At 44.7% G+C, this 22,234-nt stretch overlaps 1 protein-coding gene across 1 annotated transcript in view; it reads left to right on the forward strand.

Annotated features, from left to right (window-relative positions):
• axl (AXL receptor tyrosine kinase) overlaps positions 1–22,234 on the forward strand; it is a 50,924-nt gene that overhangs the window by 21,508 nt on the left and 7,182 nt on the right. The window contains exons 6-13 of the mRNA XM_079513607.1: positions 122–237; positions 6,495–6,678; positions 15,246–15,385; positions 15,651–15,795; positions 16,856–16,873; positions 18,521–18,650; positions 19,365–19,456; positions 21,815–21,910. Coding sequence (XP_079369733.1) covers positions 122–237; positions 6,495–6,678; positions 15,246–15,385; positions 15,651–15,795; positions 16,856–16,873; positions 18,521–18,650; positions 19,365–19,456; positions 21,815–21,910 — 921 coding nt within the window. The remainder of the gene's footprint in view (positions 1–121; positions 238–6,494; positions 6,679–15,245; positions 15,386–15,650; positions 15,796–16,855; positions 16,874–18,520; positions 18,651–19,364; positions 19,457–21,814; positions 21,911–22,234) is intronic.

A 22,234-nucleotide genomic window follows, 5' to 3' on the forward strand; every position in this document is an offset into this window, starting at 1 on the left:
TGGGTTTCCGGGCACATAATAATTCATAATAATTGGTGGTTCTTGTGTTGTGCTCCTCTAGGAGCAGAGTTTATTTATAGGATTGATAATAAATCCTATACGTTTCTATAATCCCCTCCAGTTCTCCCATCTGGGCCTCAGAATCTCAGGGCAGAGGAGATCACACAGAGCAGTCTGCTGGTAGCGTGGCACCCTGGCTTCGGAGGAGACTACCCCATCATCCGCTGTTCTGTTCAGGTGAGACGCGTGAGGTCGACTGTAGAGTTAGAGGTACAGTGTAGAGGTAGAGTGTAGAGGTAGAGGTAGAGGTACAGTGTAGAGGTAGAGTGCTTGCCGTGAGACAAGTCTAGATGTGCCTTGGGATTATTCTGATGACCTCACATTATCATATACCTATTGATAAAAGGTTGAGGCTATTTGTATTTTTGCACAGATATGAATACATGTGTGCCTTGAGATTTTGACTTGGTCCTTTGGTGCTCCTTGGACACAACATGTCTGAAAACCATAATGGGTATCTGTAAGTAAGCAGTGTTGGGCGATATTACTCAGGATAGTATGTTACTTATTACATATTACTCCTTAAAAAAGTAATATTACTTATTACTTGGAATCAAGAGTAATATATTATATTACATTACATATTACTTTTATTACGTTTTAGCAAGCAATGTCGGATTTGGCCACACTCCCAAAATACCTGTTTCTGTATGTACTGTAGCAACATCCCCCAGCCATGATGTACAAGAAAACCCCCTGGACATGACGCTAGTATGTCGCAGGGACTAGCCCAGCTGGGGATTGCCCCTAGACCTCCAAATCTCAGGGCGGACACTCTAACCACAACGCCACTGAGCTAGTTTACTGTGCTTTATATGAGATAAATCGTATTATTGTGTTGGGTTTGTGTGTGTGACGTGGCTGGTTGAGCAGGTGGGCAGATAGAGGAGTATCCATGGAGTTTATACGTAACGGTCTTTCATTCCCTACCCGGGTAAAATAGGTCTCCCTCCCCCAGGACTTCGACCATGGCCTAAACCCCATAGCACTTATTTTTGTGTTTTATAATGATAAACTGTAATACACACAAGGGGCGGTGGTATATCCAGATTATGGATGCTGTTGGTATGACTCAAAGCACAGTGCCATAACCACGTAAACCATATATACTTAGTTGACCGGAATCCCCCCCCCCCCCTCCCAGGCTCTATACTAGGCCCTTTCCTGTTTTCGCTGTTTTCGCTCTACTCCCAAATATCTTCGCTCAGAATAGACGATCTACACAAGCTCAGCAATGTGATGAGTTGCGATGCTAGCTAGCCAGAACCTATAGCGTAGTATTTTCATTATACGGTGAGGAACAACAATGCATTCCAACAGGTAGTTCCACTTATATTACAATGTTATGTACAGTATTCCGTGTGATGGGGCCACTTTTACGGGAGAGATTATTATTATTGTAATTCTTTTTTGTACGGGTACCTCTTCTTGGCAAGCACTTTAAACAACACATCACTCTATGGATCTATAAATGGGGCCCCCCACTCTCCACTGAGCATGACCTGAGCTTTGCCACGGAGGATTCTTGGAGAGAAAAGAGAGCTTTTCTTCTCTTTATGCCTCTTTCTTTCTTTCTTTCTTTCCTTTAACTCTTTGTTGACCCCTCCCTCCCTCGCTTCGCTTTATTCACGGAGCGGAGGGCTCGGGTTTCACTCTGGGAAAGCGGCCTTGTGCGCTAATCTGATGTTGGACCACTCCCTCCCTCTCTCTCTCTGTCTCTGTGTCTCTCTCTCTGTCTGTGTCTCTCTCTGTCTGTGTCTCTCTCTCTCTCTCTCTCTCTCTCTCTCTAGCTCCCTCTGTCTGTGTGTGTCTCTCTCTCTCTCTCTCTCTCTCTCTCTCTAGCTCCCTCTGTCTGTGTATGTCTCTCTCTCTCTCTCTCTCTCTCTAGCTCCCTCTCTCTCTGTCTGTGTCTCTCTCTGTCTGTGTCTCTCTCTCTCTCTCTCTCTCTCTCTCTCTCTCTCTCTCTCTCTCTCTCTCTCTCTCTCTCTCTCCCCCTCTGTCTGTGTGTATGTCTCTCTCTCTCTCTCTCTCTCTCTCTCTCTCTCTCTAGCTCCCTCTGTCTGTGTGTATGTCTCTCTCTCTCTCTCTCTCTCTCTCTCTCTCTCTCTCTCTCTCTCTCCCCCTCTGTCTGTGTGTATGTCTCTCTCTCTCTCTCTCTCTCTCTCTCTCTCTCTCTCTCTCTCTCTCTCTCTCTCTCCCCCTCTGTCTGTGTCTCTCTCTCTCTCTGTCTGTCTCTCTCTCTCTCTCTCTCTCTCTCTCTCTCTCTCTCTCTCTCTCTCTCTCTCCCCCTCTGTCTGTCTGTGTGTATGTCTCTCTCTCTCTCTCTCTCTCTCTCTCTCTCTCTCTCTCTCTCTCTCTCTCTCTCTCTCTCTCCCCCTCTGTCTGTGTGTATGTCTCTCTCTCTCTCTCTCTCTCTCTCTCTCTCTCTCTCTCCCTCTGTCCTGTTCAGTGTGTTTGTATTGTATAGACGTCAACATTTTAAGACAGTGATTTCATGAATGCCATTTTAAGAACAAAGATAAGCCTAAAGCCGAAAAATAGCAGATCACGTTGGGACGTGCAACGCGTCCGTTGAACTCTGTGGGCTTGTAGATCTGCTATTTTCCGGTGCACGACACTAGCGCGCAACTGGAAAAACTTGTAACTCAGGCATTAACTATATCTCTGTAATCCCTGAACCAAACACTAAGGGCTCCATTTTCGTCACCGCTAAACCACTTATCCCTAAACTTTTTAACTTTTAATTCTTTTTTTACTATTTTGAAAAACATTTTTGAATAGTTCAACTAGCCAATCTACATTGACACGCTGTGAGCTTGTAGACTGTCCATTTTAACTATTGAAAAATGTTTCGCAAAATAGTAAAAAAAAAAGGCAAAGAAGTTTAGGGATAAGGGGTTTTGCGCTGCTGAAAATGGAGCCCTATATGTCTAATCCTAAACCTAACCCCAACCTGAATCTGTCCACTATATTCCACTGGGGACATTTTGTCCTCAACGAGTATAGTAATCCAAAAACACACACACACACACACACACACACTGCCTGTCTCTATCTCTCTCTCTCTCTCTCTTTCTGTCCTGTCCTGTGGCTGTTCAGCCGTGTCACTGGGTTGTGCGAGAGGAGAGGGAACATTATTTTCTCCAGGAGAAAGGGGAGCGCTGCACCGCGATTCAGCAGCACCACCCCAAAACGTCTGGTTCTAATAAAGCCGCCCCTGATGGAGCCCTCCGCCCGTATACCCCCATGCTGCTGCTGCTGCATCCCATCCCCCCAACGCACGCACGCACACACACACACACACACACACACACACACACACACACACACACACACACACACACACACACACACACACACACACACACACACACACACACACAGGGGAATAAGCCAAGAGGCCAGCTCTGCAGCAGAATGTGGAGAAATGTTTGAATTTTAATGCGTCATTGTGCCGTTCAGAGGAGTTTATTGTACGAGTTCGACTAGAAGAAACGGCAAGAGAAAGACTGATGAATAAGACTGGAAATGCATGGATGGAAGGAAGGAAAGGAAAGAAAGATCCTAGGAAGACAAAGCATTACACTTTGTTGTAAGACTGTGTCGGGCTCCAGAAATAGCTGATCTACAAGCTCATGTCCCGATGTGGATGCGACACATTGTGAGCTTGCTGATCGGTTATTTGTGGCCTGTGACGGTGTTGTATAATGGAGCATAAATTAGGCATTATAAGTTGAAAGAAAGAAAGAAAGATAGTACGTTCATTTCGGTCCATTAAGCAAATATGTATAAATACAGTACATACGGTACGAGTAAAGCTTCTTAAAATGGTGTAGGCTGAAGCCAAAGCTTATTTCGCCTACCCTATTTGAATACAACATCACAAAACGGAACAAATGAACATCAACATACCTCCGTAATTTGGTTTAACAAAACTGAAAACAATTGATGAATACAAAGACAGAAAGAAATGGTTGAATGGATAAAGGAAAAGAAGAACAGGAAGGCAGAAAGCACGAGCGTAGCAGAACAACAGGCAGTGACAGCAGGTAAACTGTACAGCGGACGACAGTGACACAGACTGAGGGAATGCTCTGACTGGGTGACTCACTGCTGGGAGCTTATTACATTAACCGGGCCTGTTTACTGGCTGAACGCTGATTCTCTGAGTCAACCATGACTCCTCTCACTCACACACACACACACACACACACACCTCATTCATAAACATTCCTCGGTTCCGCTAAAGAAAGCTGACCAGCTCTGTTGCTAATTGTATCCACTCCCGGCCTCAAGACATTTATTTTTCTCCCTGCGGCAGACCATTGGGTTCGATCACATATCTGTCATCGGTTTGAACACAAGTGAGTGTGTTATTGTTGTGTTACTGTAAACCGAGTATAAGTATAAAGTAATTGAACTATGCAAGTTCGTATCTGCCCTGTGCAACTTTTGTTGACGAAGCCTAAAAGCCAAATGCAATTATATGACAATTGGCAAGTCAAATATAATATAATACTGACCAGTGTGATGTGTCGTATCAACCCCACCGAACCCTGCCAGACTGGATTGCCAGCCAAGGTGCCTGGACCACTGAGCCATGGCCCAGGCCCACTGGTTACTTCTTAAACATGTTTTTCTTGAATTAATTTAGTTCTTTATTCATGAAAATGTTTTGAAACGATAATAATTAAAAACAAGATGTAGGAAACCAAAAATCACACCCGTGATGCAACTCATGTTGATTAGGTGATGTAATGGTGATGTAAAACAAACGGTGCCAACACAAACATTAAATGGCGTTAACAATAAAGAGACAATATGACGTAAACAACACATTATGAGCACATTTTCCCTTCATTGTCAATGCGTTTACAAAACAAACTTTGAACTAAAGACAAACATTAAAACTGTGTATAGGAGGGGCCCTCAAAAATAAAGGGACCCATAAAAATGTGTCCACGACCCACACATGGGTCTCGACCCACAGTTTTGGAACCAGTGCTTTAAGATAGTGTCAGGGCATTCCTCATGTTGGTGGCAGAGCAGCAGTAGAATGAAAATGTTCCCATGTCTTTTCTAAATGCATAGTACCAGATCATGGTCGCTCCCTCTAGTCTTGTGGCTGTGGGTGTTTGGTTATGAGGCCACTGTCCCTTTGCTTAACGAGTAATAATAGCTTCATTACAAGCATAATGGATGTTTTTTGCTGATCAAATAGTTGGACATCAAAGGAAAATGCATAAATGTATACCTTATGCCAAACAAGGAAACACAGACTCATTGCCTTTTATTGTTGTGCATAGTTGCAACGCAGACCATTCATGTTTACTGTGCCTATAGCCACCACCACCCAGCAGGCCCATTCTGATGATGAGATGAAGCAGAAAACATTGAAAACGACTTTCATGGCCTGGGCCGTGGCTCAGCGGTCCAGGCTTCTTGGCCGGTATAGCCCAAGCCTGGCAGTGTGCCGCGGGTTCGACTCCCGATCCCGACGGACTTTACTGCATGTCACTCCCCCATCTCTCTCCCCCATTTCCTGTCAGCCTACTGTCTGTCCCTATATAAAAAAATATAAAATAAAGGCGAAAGCCGCAAAAAAAATTTGAAAACGACTTTCACCTGTGATGTTTTTAAAGAACAGAAAAGTACATTGAAAACAATCTTTAAAAAAAAAAGAAGTCCGGTTTGCGTGCGGCCGCCGGTAGCTGTGTTGTGATGAGTCACCACCAGCTGAGAACAATGAGTGCAGACTGGAGTCCCTTCATGTGGTTTCTCGGCGTCGTTACTGACGGACGCAGAGCTCATTTTCTCCCTTGTGTGCCTCTTTAAACCTGTTTACCGCTGAGAGAGAGCGTTCTGCAGATGCAGCAGGTTTCTGTCTGTGATGATTTGTTGATGACGCCGCGCTTTCTGTGTGCGTGTGCACCTCGCTGAGCCTGGCTCACATCCACATGGGAAAATGAGTGTCAAGCTGAGAAATACGTTTTAAAACTGCATTCTGCAACTCATTTCGGTGTGTATCTGACTCTGAGAGTAGGCAGTTTGAGTAATGGTTCGGGGAGGTCTGGTGACAGGTAGGTACATGTAGGAAACTACTACTCGTAGACAAGTAGCCCTGCCTGAGGTTCATAACCTCATGCAGGGATTATGTCTTGTATAAGAGCAGGCGAAGTTTGGGCATCCCAAGCAGGAAGACCCGCAGGTTCAAATCCCGCCGGGCATGAAAACATATACAGATTGGATTGGGAGTTTTAAGATAAGAAAAGATCATGTCATTCAGTCTCATGTTATTTGTATGTTACTTTGACTCAGTACTTTTACCACAAAAGTACAAGTGAAGGTTTTCAGATATTTACAAGCTTGTTTCACAAACGGCACAACCATAGGCTTTCTCTTTATGTATAATGTGATTATCTCTGTGCTCTCAGGCCAAGCACTCTGGGGACTCTGGAGACCAACTGATTCACAACCAGAACATCAACGTGCCCCCCGACAGGCACTTGGTGGACGACCTGGCCCCCCACAGCCTCTATGCCGTCAGAGTGGCCTGTCACAGCAGCCAAGGACCCTCCGAGTGGACCCCCTGGCTGGAACTGCAGACGCAGGAAGGAGGTAGGAGCAGTGACCACACTGTGTGTGTGTGTGTGTGTGTGTGTGTGTGTGTGTGTGTGTGTGTGTGTGTGTGTGTGTGTGTGTGTGTGTGTGTGTGTGTGTGTGTGTCATCATGTGCCAATATGCAACGTGCTGTGAGCTTGAAGATATGTCATTTTGGTTATTGTTTAGCTTCAAGGCTGCATGTAACTTTACTCTTCTACCCCGGATTTGAACCGGGTTTCTTGCGAAAGTACAGATTTATTTATTTATTTAAATGGTGCTAATTGAGCCTGCCTGCTTATTCAGGGGATAAATTGAATGTTGACCATGAGGTCAATTCAGACGTGACATTTGGCACAATCTAAATGTCAGACTCAACAGAGGAGCAGGGAGACAACAAAACATGTATAAGTTATATTAATTGTATTGTAAGTTATATTGTATTAACATACTCATACAAGTGCTTATCAGGGTGGGGGGGTCCTCAGGTCAAATCGGGAATCAAATCGTTGGAGTCGCTGCTGTCAGGCTTTAGATCCTGTGTGGTACTAACCGCTCTGCTATCGTGTTCTTTTTTTCTTTTTTTTTAAAGATTCGCCCAAAATAGGGACACTGCCAGCCAGGGTTAATGTGGTTCAATGTTACAAAACCTAGCCCTGTCTGTGTTTCGTTTTTGCCTGGATGACAGCGCCTGAACTCTGACTGTGGCTTTTAGAAATACCAGGCCAGGTTTTAAATGTAAACGGTCGATGAGTACGTGTGCTCCAGGACCAGGCTGGTACAGAGGAGGGAGGGAAGGACTGACCCTAGATGGAGAATTTGAAAGGTTGGGTGGGTGGGGGTTGGACTTGGACAGGCTAAAGCCCCAGTTGTAATTACTTGCATGTGGGTGTCGCGCAACTGAAAGATAGCTGATCTACAAGCCCACAGTGCGTCGCTGGTGCGACACTTGGTGGGCTTCTTCAGTTATTTGCCGCAAAGTACAGTATGTAGGGATTTAAGTGGTTAGGTCAGAGTAACATACTGGCTGCGAGTTAGGAGAGTGTGTGGAAGGTGGGTGGGAGCTGGAGAGGGCCAGTGAAAAGTGGGTGGGGAGTGGGTGGGAGGTGGGTGGGAGAGGGAGCGGGTGTAAGCTTTCTTGAAAGGCCCTCAGTTTGGGACTGGCGGTAAAAAAAAAAAAAGAGAAAAAAAAACGTTGTCAGGCTAATGCCAGTAATGCTAGGGCTGCAGTCTGTTTGGGTTTTGAAAACCTGAGGGGAGTTTTTTCCATGCCAACTCATGCTGTCTCTATCCGTGGATGAATGCAACAGGAAAAAAAAGGGCTAGACCTCTATGGTATACACTGAAAAGAGTCCTCAACCGCTGCCTGGCGAGCGATGACGGGACTTTCCGTACGTTTGCGTATTATACAGTAGCCTATGATGAACAAGAGATATTTCAGGACAAGCTTTTCTGCTGTAAACAGAGGCAGGCATAGGGAGAAGTGGAAATCGGAACAAAATGGCTGAAATGGAGAAGGAAAGGTGTGGTTTTAGCAGTGAAGAATTAGCCACTTCTCCCTGGGTTCCAAGAAGAAGAAGAAAAGTTTCTGTTCTTGATTTGGCTAAATTTCTAATCTGGTCTTTGATTGTGTCATTTAAAACAATATTGTTTCATCCTATCCCATCAAACTCTCCTGGCGCGTGTCCTTTCAGCTTAATGTGAGGTAATGGGGTGAGGATATGAGATAAGAATAAGAGATAAGGAGGGTCAGAGAGAGAGAGAGAGAGAGAGAGAGAGTTTATACTAAGCTAACCTTTCCATAACTATTTCCGACAGAAAATGCACAATTTTATGGTTTCCAGATAGTGTAAGTGTAAGAGAGGGGTTTTCCATCTTTTTGTCTTTCTTTCCATGTGGTGAAGTGCTGGACTATGACTCGTCTAAAAGCATCTGTCAAAGCATCAAGTGCAATTGGATTTTTTTTGTTGTGCTTTTTGCATAATTCTATTGTTAAGATTTTCAATATATTCAACACTGATAATCAGCATATTCTGTATTGTGCGATATTACGATAATGGATGATGTTATTGTACAGTATGTCATAATATGTATGTTTTGGGTGTTGCCAAAGCCAATATTGAAGAGTACATGAGTGTGTGCGTGTTTCCTCCAACATGTCCCATTGGCACGTACGTTAAGACTTTCAATATATTCATCAACATTGATTGTCAGGATATTTCTGCAATATGCGCCATGCAGTAGTAGATGATATATATTGAATATCATAATATTTATACTGTAGGGTGGGCAACCTGATTTTAAGTTTTGGATGTTGCCTAAACGGTTCTCAAAGTGGGTTCCGGGGAGTCAGGGACTACCAGGCGTCCTCAGTGATGCTCACGTGTGTGTGGGGAGTCAGGGACTACCAGGCGTCCTCAGTGATGCTCACGTGTGTGTGGGGAGTCAGGGACTACCAGGCGTCCTCAGTGATGCTCACGTGTGCGTTCACGCTTGGAGAACATGTCAGTCAGTCACTGCTCAATATTTTGTACATCATCTCAGAGACCCCCCCCACCACCACCCCACTGCATGCCGTTCTCACATCCTTAAAACTCTACAGAGGAATGTATTTCCTGCATGCTTTGTGAGGACCCGTTCTCTCTCTCTCTCTCTCTCTCTCTCTCTCTCTCTCTCTCTCGTGCATGTTCACATCGCTCTCTCTCATCCACTCCTCTTTCTGTCTTCTTCCTCCTCTTCTTATGGTCCGCAACCAGATGACCCGTGGTTCCACTTTCCAGGAGCCAAAAATAAGAGGAAGGGAATATAGCCCTGCGAGACACTGTGGGAAAAACTGACAGAGAGAGAGAGTGGGCGGGGGAGGGGAGGAGGAGGAGGAGGAGGGGGGGATTGAAACAACAAGCAAAGTTGAGCCAGCGATGGAGACAGCCTGTCATGCTCCCAATGTAGATCAGTGGTTCTCAATCAGGGGTCATCAATATGTCCGTACAAAATGTGTCCGTGGCAGAGACTTGACCTTGACATTTAAAAATCTGGGGGCTCCCAGCTAAGTTGAAGTAGGGGGCTCCACCTGCTCGCACAAAGCACGCGCCGCCGGCGGGCGGGCGGCGGGCGGGTGAACAGAATGTCAGCTCATTTTGTATGTCCGTGGCAAAAAGGGAATTTTGACAAAAATGTCCACCACAAACCAGCATGGCGAGGACCCCTGTTCTCAAACCTTGTCACGTGAAGGAAATAAAAGGTATCCTCTCTCTCACACAGTGCTGAATCTGATACTGTTCATATTGAGCTCCTCAGCACTCTGCAGTTGGAGCCAGCATTGCCATGTCTGCTTATTAGAAGCGAGTTTGGGCTTGTTTTTCTGTAAAGTCGCTTAAATATTGGTAAATATTGGTAGTTGCAGGTTGCAGTTTTTTGTGAGTAGTTGCTTATTTTGCCTTGTTTGCTAATGTTGTTTAAACCAGTGGTTCTGAAACATTTAACACGGATCGGAAAATACTTACGCCCAAGTTGTTGGTATTTCAAAAACATTCATAATTTTTTCTCTTGGCTTGTGAGCTTGTAGAGCGGCTATTTTCAAATACATAGGGCTTGTTTTAGTAAACCAGGTTTCTTATTGCTCTCGCAAGATCTGGCAACACTGGTAGGAGCACCGTCCGTCCGTCCATCCATCCACAGTGTTCAGTAGGAGAATGGAAAAGGTTAATCATCACTTAGCCACACAGCTGACTCATAATTCCACGTCTCTGAAACTAAACAAGAGGAACGCAAAACACATCTGTGTGTGTGTGTGTGTGTGTGTGTGTGTGTGTGTGTGTGTGTGTGTGCGTGTGCGTGTGCGTGTGCGTGTGCGTGTGCGTGTGCGTGTGCGTGTGCGTGTGCGTGTGCGTGTGCGTGTGCGTGCGCGTGCGCGTGCGTGTGCAGTCTGAACAAAACAAAGGACAAAGGAACCGAGCCCCATCTTAAAGTAGCTTCAGAGATGTCGTGTATCTGTTCGACCCAAACTTTTTTATGTCAAGGGCGCCCAAATTGACACTAATTAGCCCGCGGACCCCCATTTGAAGAGATAAGCCAGGGACCCGTAAGAGAAGATTTGTACGGCTCTAGCAGTCATTCTTAACCTGTTTAATTTCAGGGACCCCCAGTTTGACATAGGCCTACATTAGTCTACGGACCCCCATTTAATGACATTCCTATGTCTGGGACCCCCAATTTATATTGTAAAATCAATGTCAATTTAACTCTGAGAGTGTACAAATGGAACCAAATGGACTCAGAGTTACAGATCCATAAGGGCCCATTTTGTTCCAAACTATCATTTAGCTGGGGACCCCCTGGAACTCCCTCAAGGACCCCTGGGGGTCCCCGGACTTCACTTTGGGAACCACTGATGTACAGGACAACTCCTTAACGTGTGACGTTGACACATGTCGTCACCGTCCACTGTGTTCAAGTGGATCCAATGTAGTTCTTGTAGTTGTAAGCTCTTGTTACTACTTTTCATAGCTTCCATATTTCGTTGCTTTCGGGTAGAAACCTCCTATCTGCATATTTTATCTTTTCGTAAAGTCCTATTTGATCATACTATACAGCTTCACACAAAAGTATCCAAAATATCAGATCTGCAAGCTGGAAACGCGGCACAAAGTGATGTGTTTTGAGTTTGTTGATCTGCTATAAAAAAATTAAATAAAAAAAGCTTGTAGATTGGCTAGTTTTTTCTCATTTTGTGCGACACTCTTGCTCGGCTAAGAATTTATGAATATTTTTAAAAGGTTTAAAAGAGATGAGAGGTTTCTGGCAGTTTGTATAACGTGGATGTGAACTCCTAAAATAGTTGCAGAGCTTTCCCTTCATCATCATGGGAACAAATTGTCGAAAAACCCAGATGCTTGGAGGAGGTGGATGTTTGGCCATGATGATGTAATGCAACACATGTGTACACTGTATACACACACACACACACACACACACACACACACACACACACACACACACACACACACACACACACACACACACACACACACACACACACAGAGAGAGAGAGAGACACACAGACGCGTTTGCGTCACATTTAATCCATTTAATACCAGTGGGGGACAGAATGAAAAAGTGAACATTAAACAACAGTGTCTCATCATGCTGAATCGTGTCCTGTTGATATTAACCATATTGAAACATATCCTGATGTGGTAAACGATAGAGACCATGAAAAAGTACTCCTCGGAGCACAGGTCTCCACCAGGTCAGGTTATTGTGGGCCAGCAATGTTCGGAATGCACCAATCAGGATGGAATATGAAGAATATGAAACATCTATGAATCTATAAATGCGCCACATCTCTGTACAGTATGTCTGTAATCTGTAATCCACGTAACTCGAGAACCGTTCACCCCACCGTCTTCAAATTTGACACACGCGTTCCACACCACCACAGGGAGTGCAGTGCCCGGTGTCGAGTCCGTCGGAACCAGCACAAAAGCCTCTGCCCGGGCTCTGGACCTGATCAACCCAATATCTCCATATATGGAGCTGGCCTGTTCACAATGATGGTTCTGACTGTCTGTCTGACGACGCTTGATTTGACCCTTCACTAACATGAAACACGCTAATATGCTAACCGGAGCCTCGCTCTCATTTTTTATTGACCTCCTAACATCATGCCTCACCTCATATCACCTCATCTGATACTAGCGCTGATGAAGACTCGGTTTGAGTCGAAACATGTTGGCTTATTTTAACTTATTTTAATATGGCAGCTCCCTATGTAAATAAGGAATAGGTAAATATAGGCTAACATAGATGAGGTGTACTATAATATAAAGGTCGTAACACGGACATACACGGGAACTATTGCTTTGTACTGTTGAGGACGGAACAGAAACTGCTGTAGCTACGAAGTTGTTTCACTGTGAAAGACAAAGGAACAAAATGGCACAGAACACTTTCCTCTTTTGCTGCAGTTCATAGATCATCGTTTGCGTATTTCTTTTTGTACCGTTTTTTCCTCCAAACTTCTTACTTTCTGCTCAGAAAGATTTTTTTTCTTTCTTTCTTTTTTTCAACATTTCAACATTCAGCGTCTTGGTTCACTTGAAGTCATTACTCTGTTTCTGTGAGAAGAAAAAAATGCAGAACAGGCAACGTGAGAGAGACGAGAACTAGGGGGGGAGGGGGAGAGAGAGAGAGAGAGAGGGAGAGAGACAGAGGGAGAGAGAGAGAGATGCACACAGAAAGAAAAACACAACGATCGATGGATGGATGGATGGATGTTATGGGGGTCGTTTTTGTTGCCGTTGGCAGTCAGTCCTCACCGGGGCCACATGTGGAAACAGTCAGCCAAACACTTCCAGATAACATCATCCATAGAGAGAGAGAGAGATGGGGGGCGGGGGGGGGCAGAAAGATTGAGAGGGAGAGAGAGAAGTAGGCTGGGCCATGTTTCCCAAACTCACATTGACATTGTGTGTGTGCGTGCATGCATTTTTCAAACTGTTCCTACCATGGTAGTGTAGTTCTTCACGTTATTGGTCCAAAGATTAAGAAACGGCGTTGCAAGTAAGCAACAAAGACCATGGACAGAGATGAAAGAATTACGGGACAGACAGACAGACAGACAGACAGACAGATGAACGGTATTGTCTCTCTGTTTCTGACCTAATAAAGCAAAAGTGAGTCCTCCACACCATGCAGGCTGTCCTAGCTTCCACACAGCCCACGGGCCGACGGCTGTCAAAACAAACACACGCCTAGCTGACCCCTCAGCCCGCTGGGCCGGCCCTCCACACTGGGCTGAGGATCAGCGTGTGTCATTCATACTCCCTCATGCAGTGGGTGTCGCGTGCTGCTAATTCACCATGTGTTTTTGAGCATACATTTTAGTATGAAAATCCTTGGAAGATTGTTTGTGGCTTTGGCTTATGACGATCAGGTAGACTCTTCAGTTTAGGATTGACCATAACCTTTTATTGCAAAGCTGTTACATTTAGTTTGGCGGTGTGGCTCTGCTCATGTGATATCACAGATTAGGTAGAGGGAATTTGAATGCTGACATCTGAACAACCACTGTGTCAGCTAGCATGTAGAGTGAACACAGAGTAGTGACTGCTTAAAAGGACCACCTGATTGTATTTTGTGCATGAGTGAGTTAGCTTACAGCGAATGAGAAGTAGCCTCCTGCCTTCTGTATCTGTAATGAACTATTGCTGTGCTGGATTTCAGTGGGGCATAGGGCTAAAGAATTGTTCAGACGCTGCAGTGTTCTAACCTGACTGCAAGTTCACAAGTTCCCTCGTCCTGCCTGCATCTGGGCTCTCTCAAGCAGAAATGATGAACCGAGACAAACATTTGATATCTCCATAATCATTTTGTGTTGTAGTCTTGTTAGGTTGTGTTTACATTTGAGCTGTGGCACAGCTTCAATATGTCACCAGTCTTGCGTTGATCCCGCCTCTAGCGGCCGCATACAGCCGCATATCGCTCCGACCAGAATTGGTTCGGAGTACATCGTCTCTGCCCGAGAGAGACCAGACTCTCCCTTCTGGCAGAATGCAAATGTTGTCCAGCAGGGGGAGTGGTTCCACCAGGCTCGCAGTGTTCACGTTCACTCTCTCATTATTGATAACAGACTCCAATCTCAGTCTGCTCCTAAACAGGCGGCCACCTACTTCACGCAGATACGGGAAGTAAACCGACGATGCTTTTCTTTTTGATTCTTGGGTATAACTCAGGCTCATGGCATGAGTTGCGTGACGATGCAAGTTATTTTTCAGCAAGCGTCACCGTCTTACTACGGAAATATAAATTAGGCTTAATTTATATTTCTGTAGTACCACGGTGACGCTTGCTGAGTATTAAGTTAATACTCTATGGACCTGTCAACATTCCTGAATGTTTTTCTTGTTCTTGTTATCAGACTCCTCAGTATTATTGTGATTCATCAGGCTCTAGTAAAGACTGTGCACAGGGTACACAAATAAGCTGAATGACCTGTTCTTTGTCCTTTTTTTCGTTTTGGTGCATTTCTTCCCGCCCGGTTCAGTGGGTTCTCTGTGAGGGACCAACCCAGCACAGTTCCTCATATATCTGTTAGTCTGGCGTATAGCCCAGGTGATTGGAGATCTCTGCCTCAACAGCGATTCATCTGGGGTTTCATCTAAATTCAATGTGGAGCCAATGCAAATATTTTTGGGGCGGTCCTTCATATTGGGACGAGATGTATAGGTTTGTCAGTGGAGGGTTTTTTTAGACGTCACCAGATGTTTTGGTAGGCAGAGATCACAGATGGTCATCAGCCAGGTTACCCCAAACCTTCCCCTTGCAGGGAACACCCCGACATGACCACATAGACTCTGGCTGCTGCTGCTCCCTGTTGTGTGAAATTAACTAAAAAAATGTTGCGACAGTGTCATTATTTTTGTTATTTTTTTAAACTATTTTAGTTTTGTTTTTATTATTTACTTTTTTCCGCACAGCACACTCCATTTTGAAACCTGTTGGCCCCTACATAACACTGTGTGTACTGTGAACATGCCTTGTTCAGTGAGTGGCTAGTGACTGGTGTGGTGTGGTGTGTGTTTCAGTGCCAGACAACCCTCCAGCCAACGTGAGCGCCGTCCTGAACGGGACCGACGTGTTGGTGGCCTGGACTCAACCTCCTGGCAAGCTCAATGGTGACCTGCAGGGATACCTGCTGGAATACACCACTCCTAACACGGAGCAGGTACAGTAGCAAGAAACCTCTTATCTCCATGCATAACGTTTTTTTTTCTTTTCTCGTAAATTAGCACCTCAGTGCCAACCGCTCCTATGAGTGACTGTGTATGTGTATGTGTCGCTATGTCTGAGCACGACCCATTGACCCCTGCAGCTGGTCACACACACACACACACACACACACACACACACACACACACACACGTATAGTTGCACCGCTCAGTTGTGGGTGTGATTTTTGAATGTGAATAGATTTTTTTTTTGGTCAACAGGTTCTTCTGGACACGGGATTGGACACAGAGTGGTCAATCAACCTGTCCCTCCCCCTGTCCAACGTGTCGTTCAGGGTGTGTTCGTACACGGGGGCGGGGCAAGGACCCTGCACGCCCATTCAGACCCTCACCCTCATCACCCCTGGTGAGTATCTTCATCATTCACCTTCCTCACCTGTCCACAGGAGGCTAAAACCCAATCTAATAACAGTAATAAGTTCATTAACACAATCAAAATCAGACCCAGTCCATCAACTTGTGAAACAAAAGTAGACATAATCATTGCGATTAGGGATGTCCCAATCACGTTGTTTTGCTCGGATCATTCGATTTTGAGCCGATTTTTCCCAATCCGATATTTATTTTCAAATGACACTTATGCCATATCACAATAGTACAATATCCGATCAAACCCATGACCTTGACCTACTCATACGCTGAGTTGGCGGTGCCCAGGATCAAACCCATGACTTTGACCTACTCATACGCTGAGTTGGCGGTGCCCAGGATCAAACCCATGACCTTGACCTACTCATACGCTGAGTTGTCGGTGCCCAGGATCAAACCCATGACTTTGACCTACTCATACGCTGAGTTGGCGGTGCCCAGGATCAAACCCATGACCTTGACCTACCCATACGCTGAGTTGGCGGTGCCCAGGATCAAACCCATGACCTTGACCTACTCATACGCTGAGTTGGCGGTGCCCAGGATCAAACCCATGACCTTGACCTACTCATACGCTGAGTTGGCGGTGCCCAGGATCAAACCCATGACCTTGACCTACTCATACGCTGAGTTGGCGGTGCCCAGGATCAAACCCATGTGCTCAGAGTTCTCTACCGACTGACCTATCTGGACACTATGCCATAAAAATAAAATAAAATAAGAAACAATTAAACAATTAAATGAAAGATGTCTACTGACATAGAACACTGTTTGTTGAACGTCAACATTTGAAGGCCATAATTTGAAGGTTTATTTCATCTTCAGGGAAAACAATAGGCATACTGAAATAGATATCGCCTTCCCTTTGATGTCAAAGTCATAGTTTTGAGATGTGTTTAAGCCAGGAGCTCACAAAAGAATAAGTACATGTTTTGTTTTTGTTTTGTTTTTTTGTACTTTCTTTTTCTCTGAAATGGAAGTGGTAATCAACCTGAAAACAATAAACCATAATGTTATGATCTGCTTCTTTCTTTCAGGAATGGAGAAGTCTAGAGGTGAGTAACAGTTGATTCAAGTGATACTCTCTTTCTCTCTCTCACACACACACACACACACACACACACACACACACACACACACACACACACACACACACACACACACACACACGCACACACAGTGGAAGTGATCTCACGGTGCTTTCCTCACATGGCAGAAGCACTTCTCATTCTGCTGTCTTTAAAACGCTACTTCCCTTCATATGAATCTCCAGGAGAAATAAGGGAAGGAAGAGAGAGAGGAGAAGAGAGGATGACTGCTGGGAGAAACTGAGATGAAAGGAAGGGGGATGGGGGGGATGCGCTCCATAAATATTTAGAAGTGACTGAGGCTCTGTAGCATCTCTGTTTGCTTAGTCTAATAGAGTCAGACGCACTATTCACACCACAAGAATGAGAGAGAGGAGAGGATAGGGGGATGTTGTATGTTTGGCAGTGGAAGCAGTGGGGCTGGAGATTGAGACAAAGTAGCAATGCACACAATGGTTTTGTTGACAAAATATAGCATCAATACAATGAAAGACAAGGGGCCCTGTTTTCGTCAGTGCTAAACCCCTTATGCCTAAACTTTTTTTTACTTTTTTAAACATTTTAAAATTGTTCAACTAGCCGATCTATATCAACACGTTGTGCTGTAGACCGGCTATTTGAACTTTTAAAAAATAATTAAAAAAAGGCGTTTAGGGATAAGGGGTTTAGCACTGACGAAAACAGGGCCGCCGGGTTCAAACATCCAGGTCTTAATTCAGCCTCCAATGGAGAAGTGCCATGTCCAATCTGCCATGTCCACTGTAGGAACACTGAATCAGGACAAGGTGCTGTGATTGGTGTCATGGATATACTGTGTACACATTGCACGCAAAGGAATGCCAACTCAGCCACAAGTAGTAGTCCGTTTACGGTTCATTAAAGGGGCATGAAACCCTATAGGCAGATTTTGCCCTTTGTTTTCCACCTCAGGTTAAAAACTAATGCAGGGTGAAACACGGCAGGCTGCATAACACTGACCTTACAGAACACATGTAAGCAAACACAGCTGCATCTAATCAAATTAGTATGGGACTATGGGTTTCGTGTTGGATTTGAGGTGTGTCAATACTGTCTATCATGCTTATAAATTGGCATGCCCTTGGCTCTAGACACGCCTATGTTTGGTGCAGCTGTGTAGCTTGCTAGTCTGCAATGTTTTCTACCGTGACACGTTCGTGTGCTGCTCATTGCCGTGTCTGAAAAACAGCACCTGAAGGATACTACCATGAATGCTGGCGTTTTCATGCTTTGAATGAACATTTAGAGTTCTGAACCAATTCATTTTCAGTGGAAGCAGTCTGAACTGGTTCAATATAGGCGGCAAAAAATAACTGAACCGGTTCAACCCTAGTGGAAAAGAGGCCTGTGTGTACAGCCTACTACTCTCTCTCTCTCTCTCTCTCTCTCGCTCTCTCTCTCTCCACCGTTATCCGCTATTGTCAGCGAAAGCTTTTCCCCACAATAACAGAAAACAGAAAAACACCCTACAGTATAGAGCCCTGAGGGATTCCGGTCATCCATATGGGGTTTACGTGGTTAAACGTGTGAAGCACTTTGTGTCTGTGAAAGGTGCACTACAAATAAAATGCTCTCTCTCTCCCCCCCCTCCCACAGGTCTGTCCACGCCCCCTGCGTTCTCGTGGCACTGGTGGTACGTGGTGATGGCGGTCTCCATCGCCGTGGCCATCGCCGCGCTGATGGCCGTCTACGTGGCCAAGCTCCGGCGCAAGGAGACACGCTTCGGGTGAGTTCAGTGGACTGTTATACTGTGTCTGTCTTTCTGCTGGGCTGTAGCCAAACCCAAAGACACAGAGAGAGAGAAGACATGTTTTCAAGCCACAGCCTTCCATGCATTCTTATGCATTTGGATGGCATAAGAAGCAGACCAAACGCCACCATTAAGACATTCTTTCCAATTAGGGTGTAAAGAGGCAACTCTTATACAGCTGTGCTGTGGCTCTGCTACAGTGAAGAGGGATTGCTTATTTATTTACTGTATACTCTAAACACAAATAGTGCTAAATATCACTAAATGTTTCTTTGGCTTGTAACCATAGGGAACCTATTATACTGTATATATCGCCTATCTTAAAGGTTCTATGTAGCAACTTTGTCAAATTGTGCTTCATAGAATCGATAGAAGTGTCTAAACTGAGATGAAGAACCAGTAGGGAACCTCTAAAGAACCGTACAAGAACTGAACTGATTATTTGTATGACAGTGGTTCATTGAAACACTTCAGAATGACCATTAACCATTTATATCAAAGTTATTGCATTTAGTATGGCGGTGTGGCTCTGCTCATGTGATCATCTGATATCATATCACATTTGATATCTCAGATGATCTGTGCACCGAGACACATCTCTGATAACAACAACAAACCCCAGAGCAGAGCATAACATAAAGACATTTCATCAACAACATGACTTTCAATGCATTCCATGTGTGTGCGCAGGGAGGCATTCGAGCCCATGATGGAGAGTGGGGAGATGGTGGTGCGCTACCGTGCACGCCGCACCTACAGCCGCAGGACCACCGAAGCTACCTGTGAGTCCCCTGTCTCTGCATGTCTGTCCCAACTGTCCCCCCTCTATGGCAAGACATGTCTGTCCCTCTATAGTAGGACATGTCTGTCCCTCAGCTAGACAGACAGCCAGATAGATAGATAGATAGATTGATTGATTGATTGATTGATTGATTGATTGATTGATTGATTGATTGATTGATTGATTGATTGATTGATAGATAGATAGAGTATGGTGGTGTCATTGTGTCAAGTATTTTCTACCAAAGTTTTTTTTTTAAATCTCCTACAGCACCCTTTTGTGTCAACATTATGACAATTATAATTCAAGAAAAAAAAACATGGTAATTTATCCATTTGTAACTGAGAGTGCGGTTACATGTGTGCACTCTCTTATGTACTGATCAGTATTATGTACTGATGGTATTTCAACAGGACCGACCTCATGTCCTTGGGTTGGGGTGTTTTTTTAAAAGTTACTTTTCTTTCGTAGGGAAAGGGTTACTGTAAATCTGTTCCCCACACAGCTGTGAAAACAGCCGGCTAGCGACAAAGTCAGCGCAGCTTTAGCCACAACACTACACCTTCTATACGCCAGAAAAGTGGCCTTTTTATCTGCCTGTACCATCATCACATTGAGCCTTCATGCAGGCTAAATGCACTGGGAGCCACGTCTCACCCTGTGAAATCTAGTTTAGAGTGTGGTGAACTCAATAGATACAGCTGGCGGAACACACACGTTTCTAATAGCTTTTTTAACCATAGAACAGCCACTTCTTTTGTGAGGACCAGAACATTGTCCTCACAATGTCTTTTTCAGTATTTCTCAAACTCTACTTGCATAGCCATTTTACTCACACATAATAGTAATACAGGTGCACGCACGCACGCACTCACGCACGCACACAAACACACACACACACACACACACATGGGTCTTGTCAGTGTTTTTTGCCTCAGCTGAGTTCTTGCTATCACAGACATGAATACCTGTTCTGGCGGCACACCAGGGTCACGTTTCAAAGAGCTCCCAGTCACATTCAAGTGCTGACACTGTCCCCCTTGTGTGTGTGTGTGTGTGTGTGTGTGTGTGTGTGTGTGTGTGTGTGTGTGTGTGTGTGTGTGTGTGTGTGTGTGTGTGTGTGTGTGTGTGTGTGTGTGTGTGTGTGTGTGTGTGTGTGTGTGTGTGTGTGTGTGTGTGTGTGTGTGTGTGTTGTAAATCCACAATTTGGGGCGGGCCTCATTCACAAGCCTGGTCTCGCTGACCGCCATAAAGGGGCCAATACGAGGGAGAAAAGAGGAGAGAAATAATAATGGAAAAAAAGGTGAAAAGTTGGATGGTAACATGAGAAGAGAGAGATAGTGATCAAGTGGCTGAAAAGAGCTCCTTGCAAATATGGGAGAGTGGATTGTCTGTATGCACTGTGTGTGTGTGTGTGTGTGTGTGTGTGTGTGTGTGTGTGTGTGCATGCATGTTGATGCTATTTATCGTCCCACTTATTCGAAATAGGCCCCATCTCCAAACCCTGCGGGGTCCCAGGTTGTTAGAACATGTCTGTAGATGCAGCGCATTGTTTTCTGACACTGAAGCCCAGCCTCATTTAGACTCCATGTCACTCACTCACACTGTACACTGTACTGTACTGTATGTCCTACCTGGGATTCAAACCTGGGTCTCCAGTGTGGGAGACCCACACACAGAAACATCCACCGCTCAACCAAGATGCATGTAAAACAAAACAAAACAGAAGCATGCTTACACGGTGATGGTAGTCAGCATATTTACCTACTCATTTGGGCTGAATGTTTGCATATTCACGAAAGAACTGTAATTATTGTCGGAGCCAAATAAACACAAAACAAACATTTGTCATTTAGAAGAACAATTGTACAAAGTCAACAACATCGGACTCAACATTGTGATTTCATAACGTATAAACTGTACAGCTGTGATCTGTTTAGTTCTGACCGAATCCCAGATGAATGGATCCTAAACAGCTGTGCAGAGGAGGCACATGGATCCTAAACCTATTTATTTACTTACTTACTTACTTATTTACTTACTTACTTACCAGAAATATATTTATTTATGCATTTTATATTTACATAATGTTTGTGACAAAGCTGTTGTTTCAAAATATTCTTGACGCTTGGACCCTGCAGCGTTGAATTTGGAGCGGTACTGTAGGCCTACCTCTCTGTTTTTGTTTTGAACTGAATTCTGAGATACACAGCTGTTCTAACTGACCAGAGAAAATCTTATGACTTCAAAACTATCAATAATTTAGCTGGGAGCCCCTGAAGGGTCCCTGGACCCTATGACCATAACCAGTGATCTATAGTCTACTGACGTTCTGGTCCATTGTGTTTGATGTCTTCAGTGAACACCCTGGGCATCAGTGATGAACTCAAACAGAAGCTACAGGACGTGATGGTGGACAGACATAAACTAACCCTGGGAAAGACCCTGGGAGAGGGTAAGTTTAGTTCTAAACCTGTCCTAACCTGTCAACAACAAAAAAGGGCGTTGGTGTTAGAGGTTTCAATTTGTGTTGGGTAGTTGCCTTGCCAACTATGCCAAAGTGGTAGAAAAATACTCGTATTTCTACGTATTTTTTGGCTCACATTACAACTGAACATGTGTGCTGTAAACGCTCCGACAAAGGCTCTTTGCAGAAAGTGTTTGTTTGTGATGTGAGCCCTAATTAATATGTTAACATTTTTGTCGCCTTTAACTTGAAGTTTGAGGTGTGCTACCCATTTTATATTTTCCCACCAATTGTATCTACAAGACGCAAACT

The sequence above is a fragment of the Electrona antarctica genome, assembly GCF_951216825.1.
Source record: "Electrona antarctica genome assembly, chromosome: 11".
NCBI classification, from domain to species: Eukaryota; Metazoa; Chordata; class Actinopteri; order Myctophiformes; family Myctophidae; genus Electrona; species Electrona antarctica.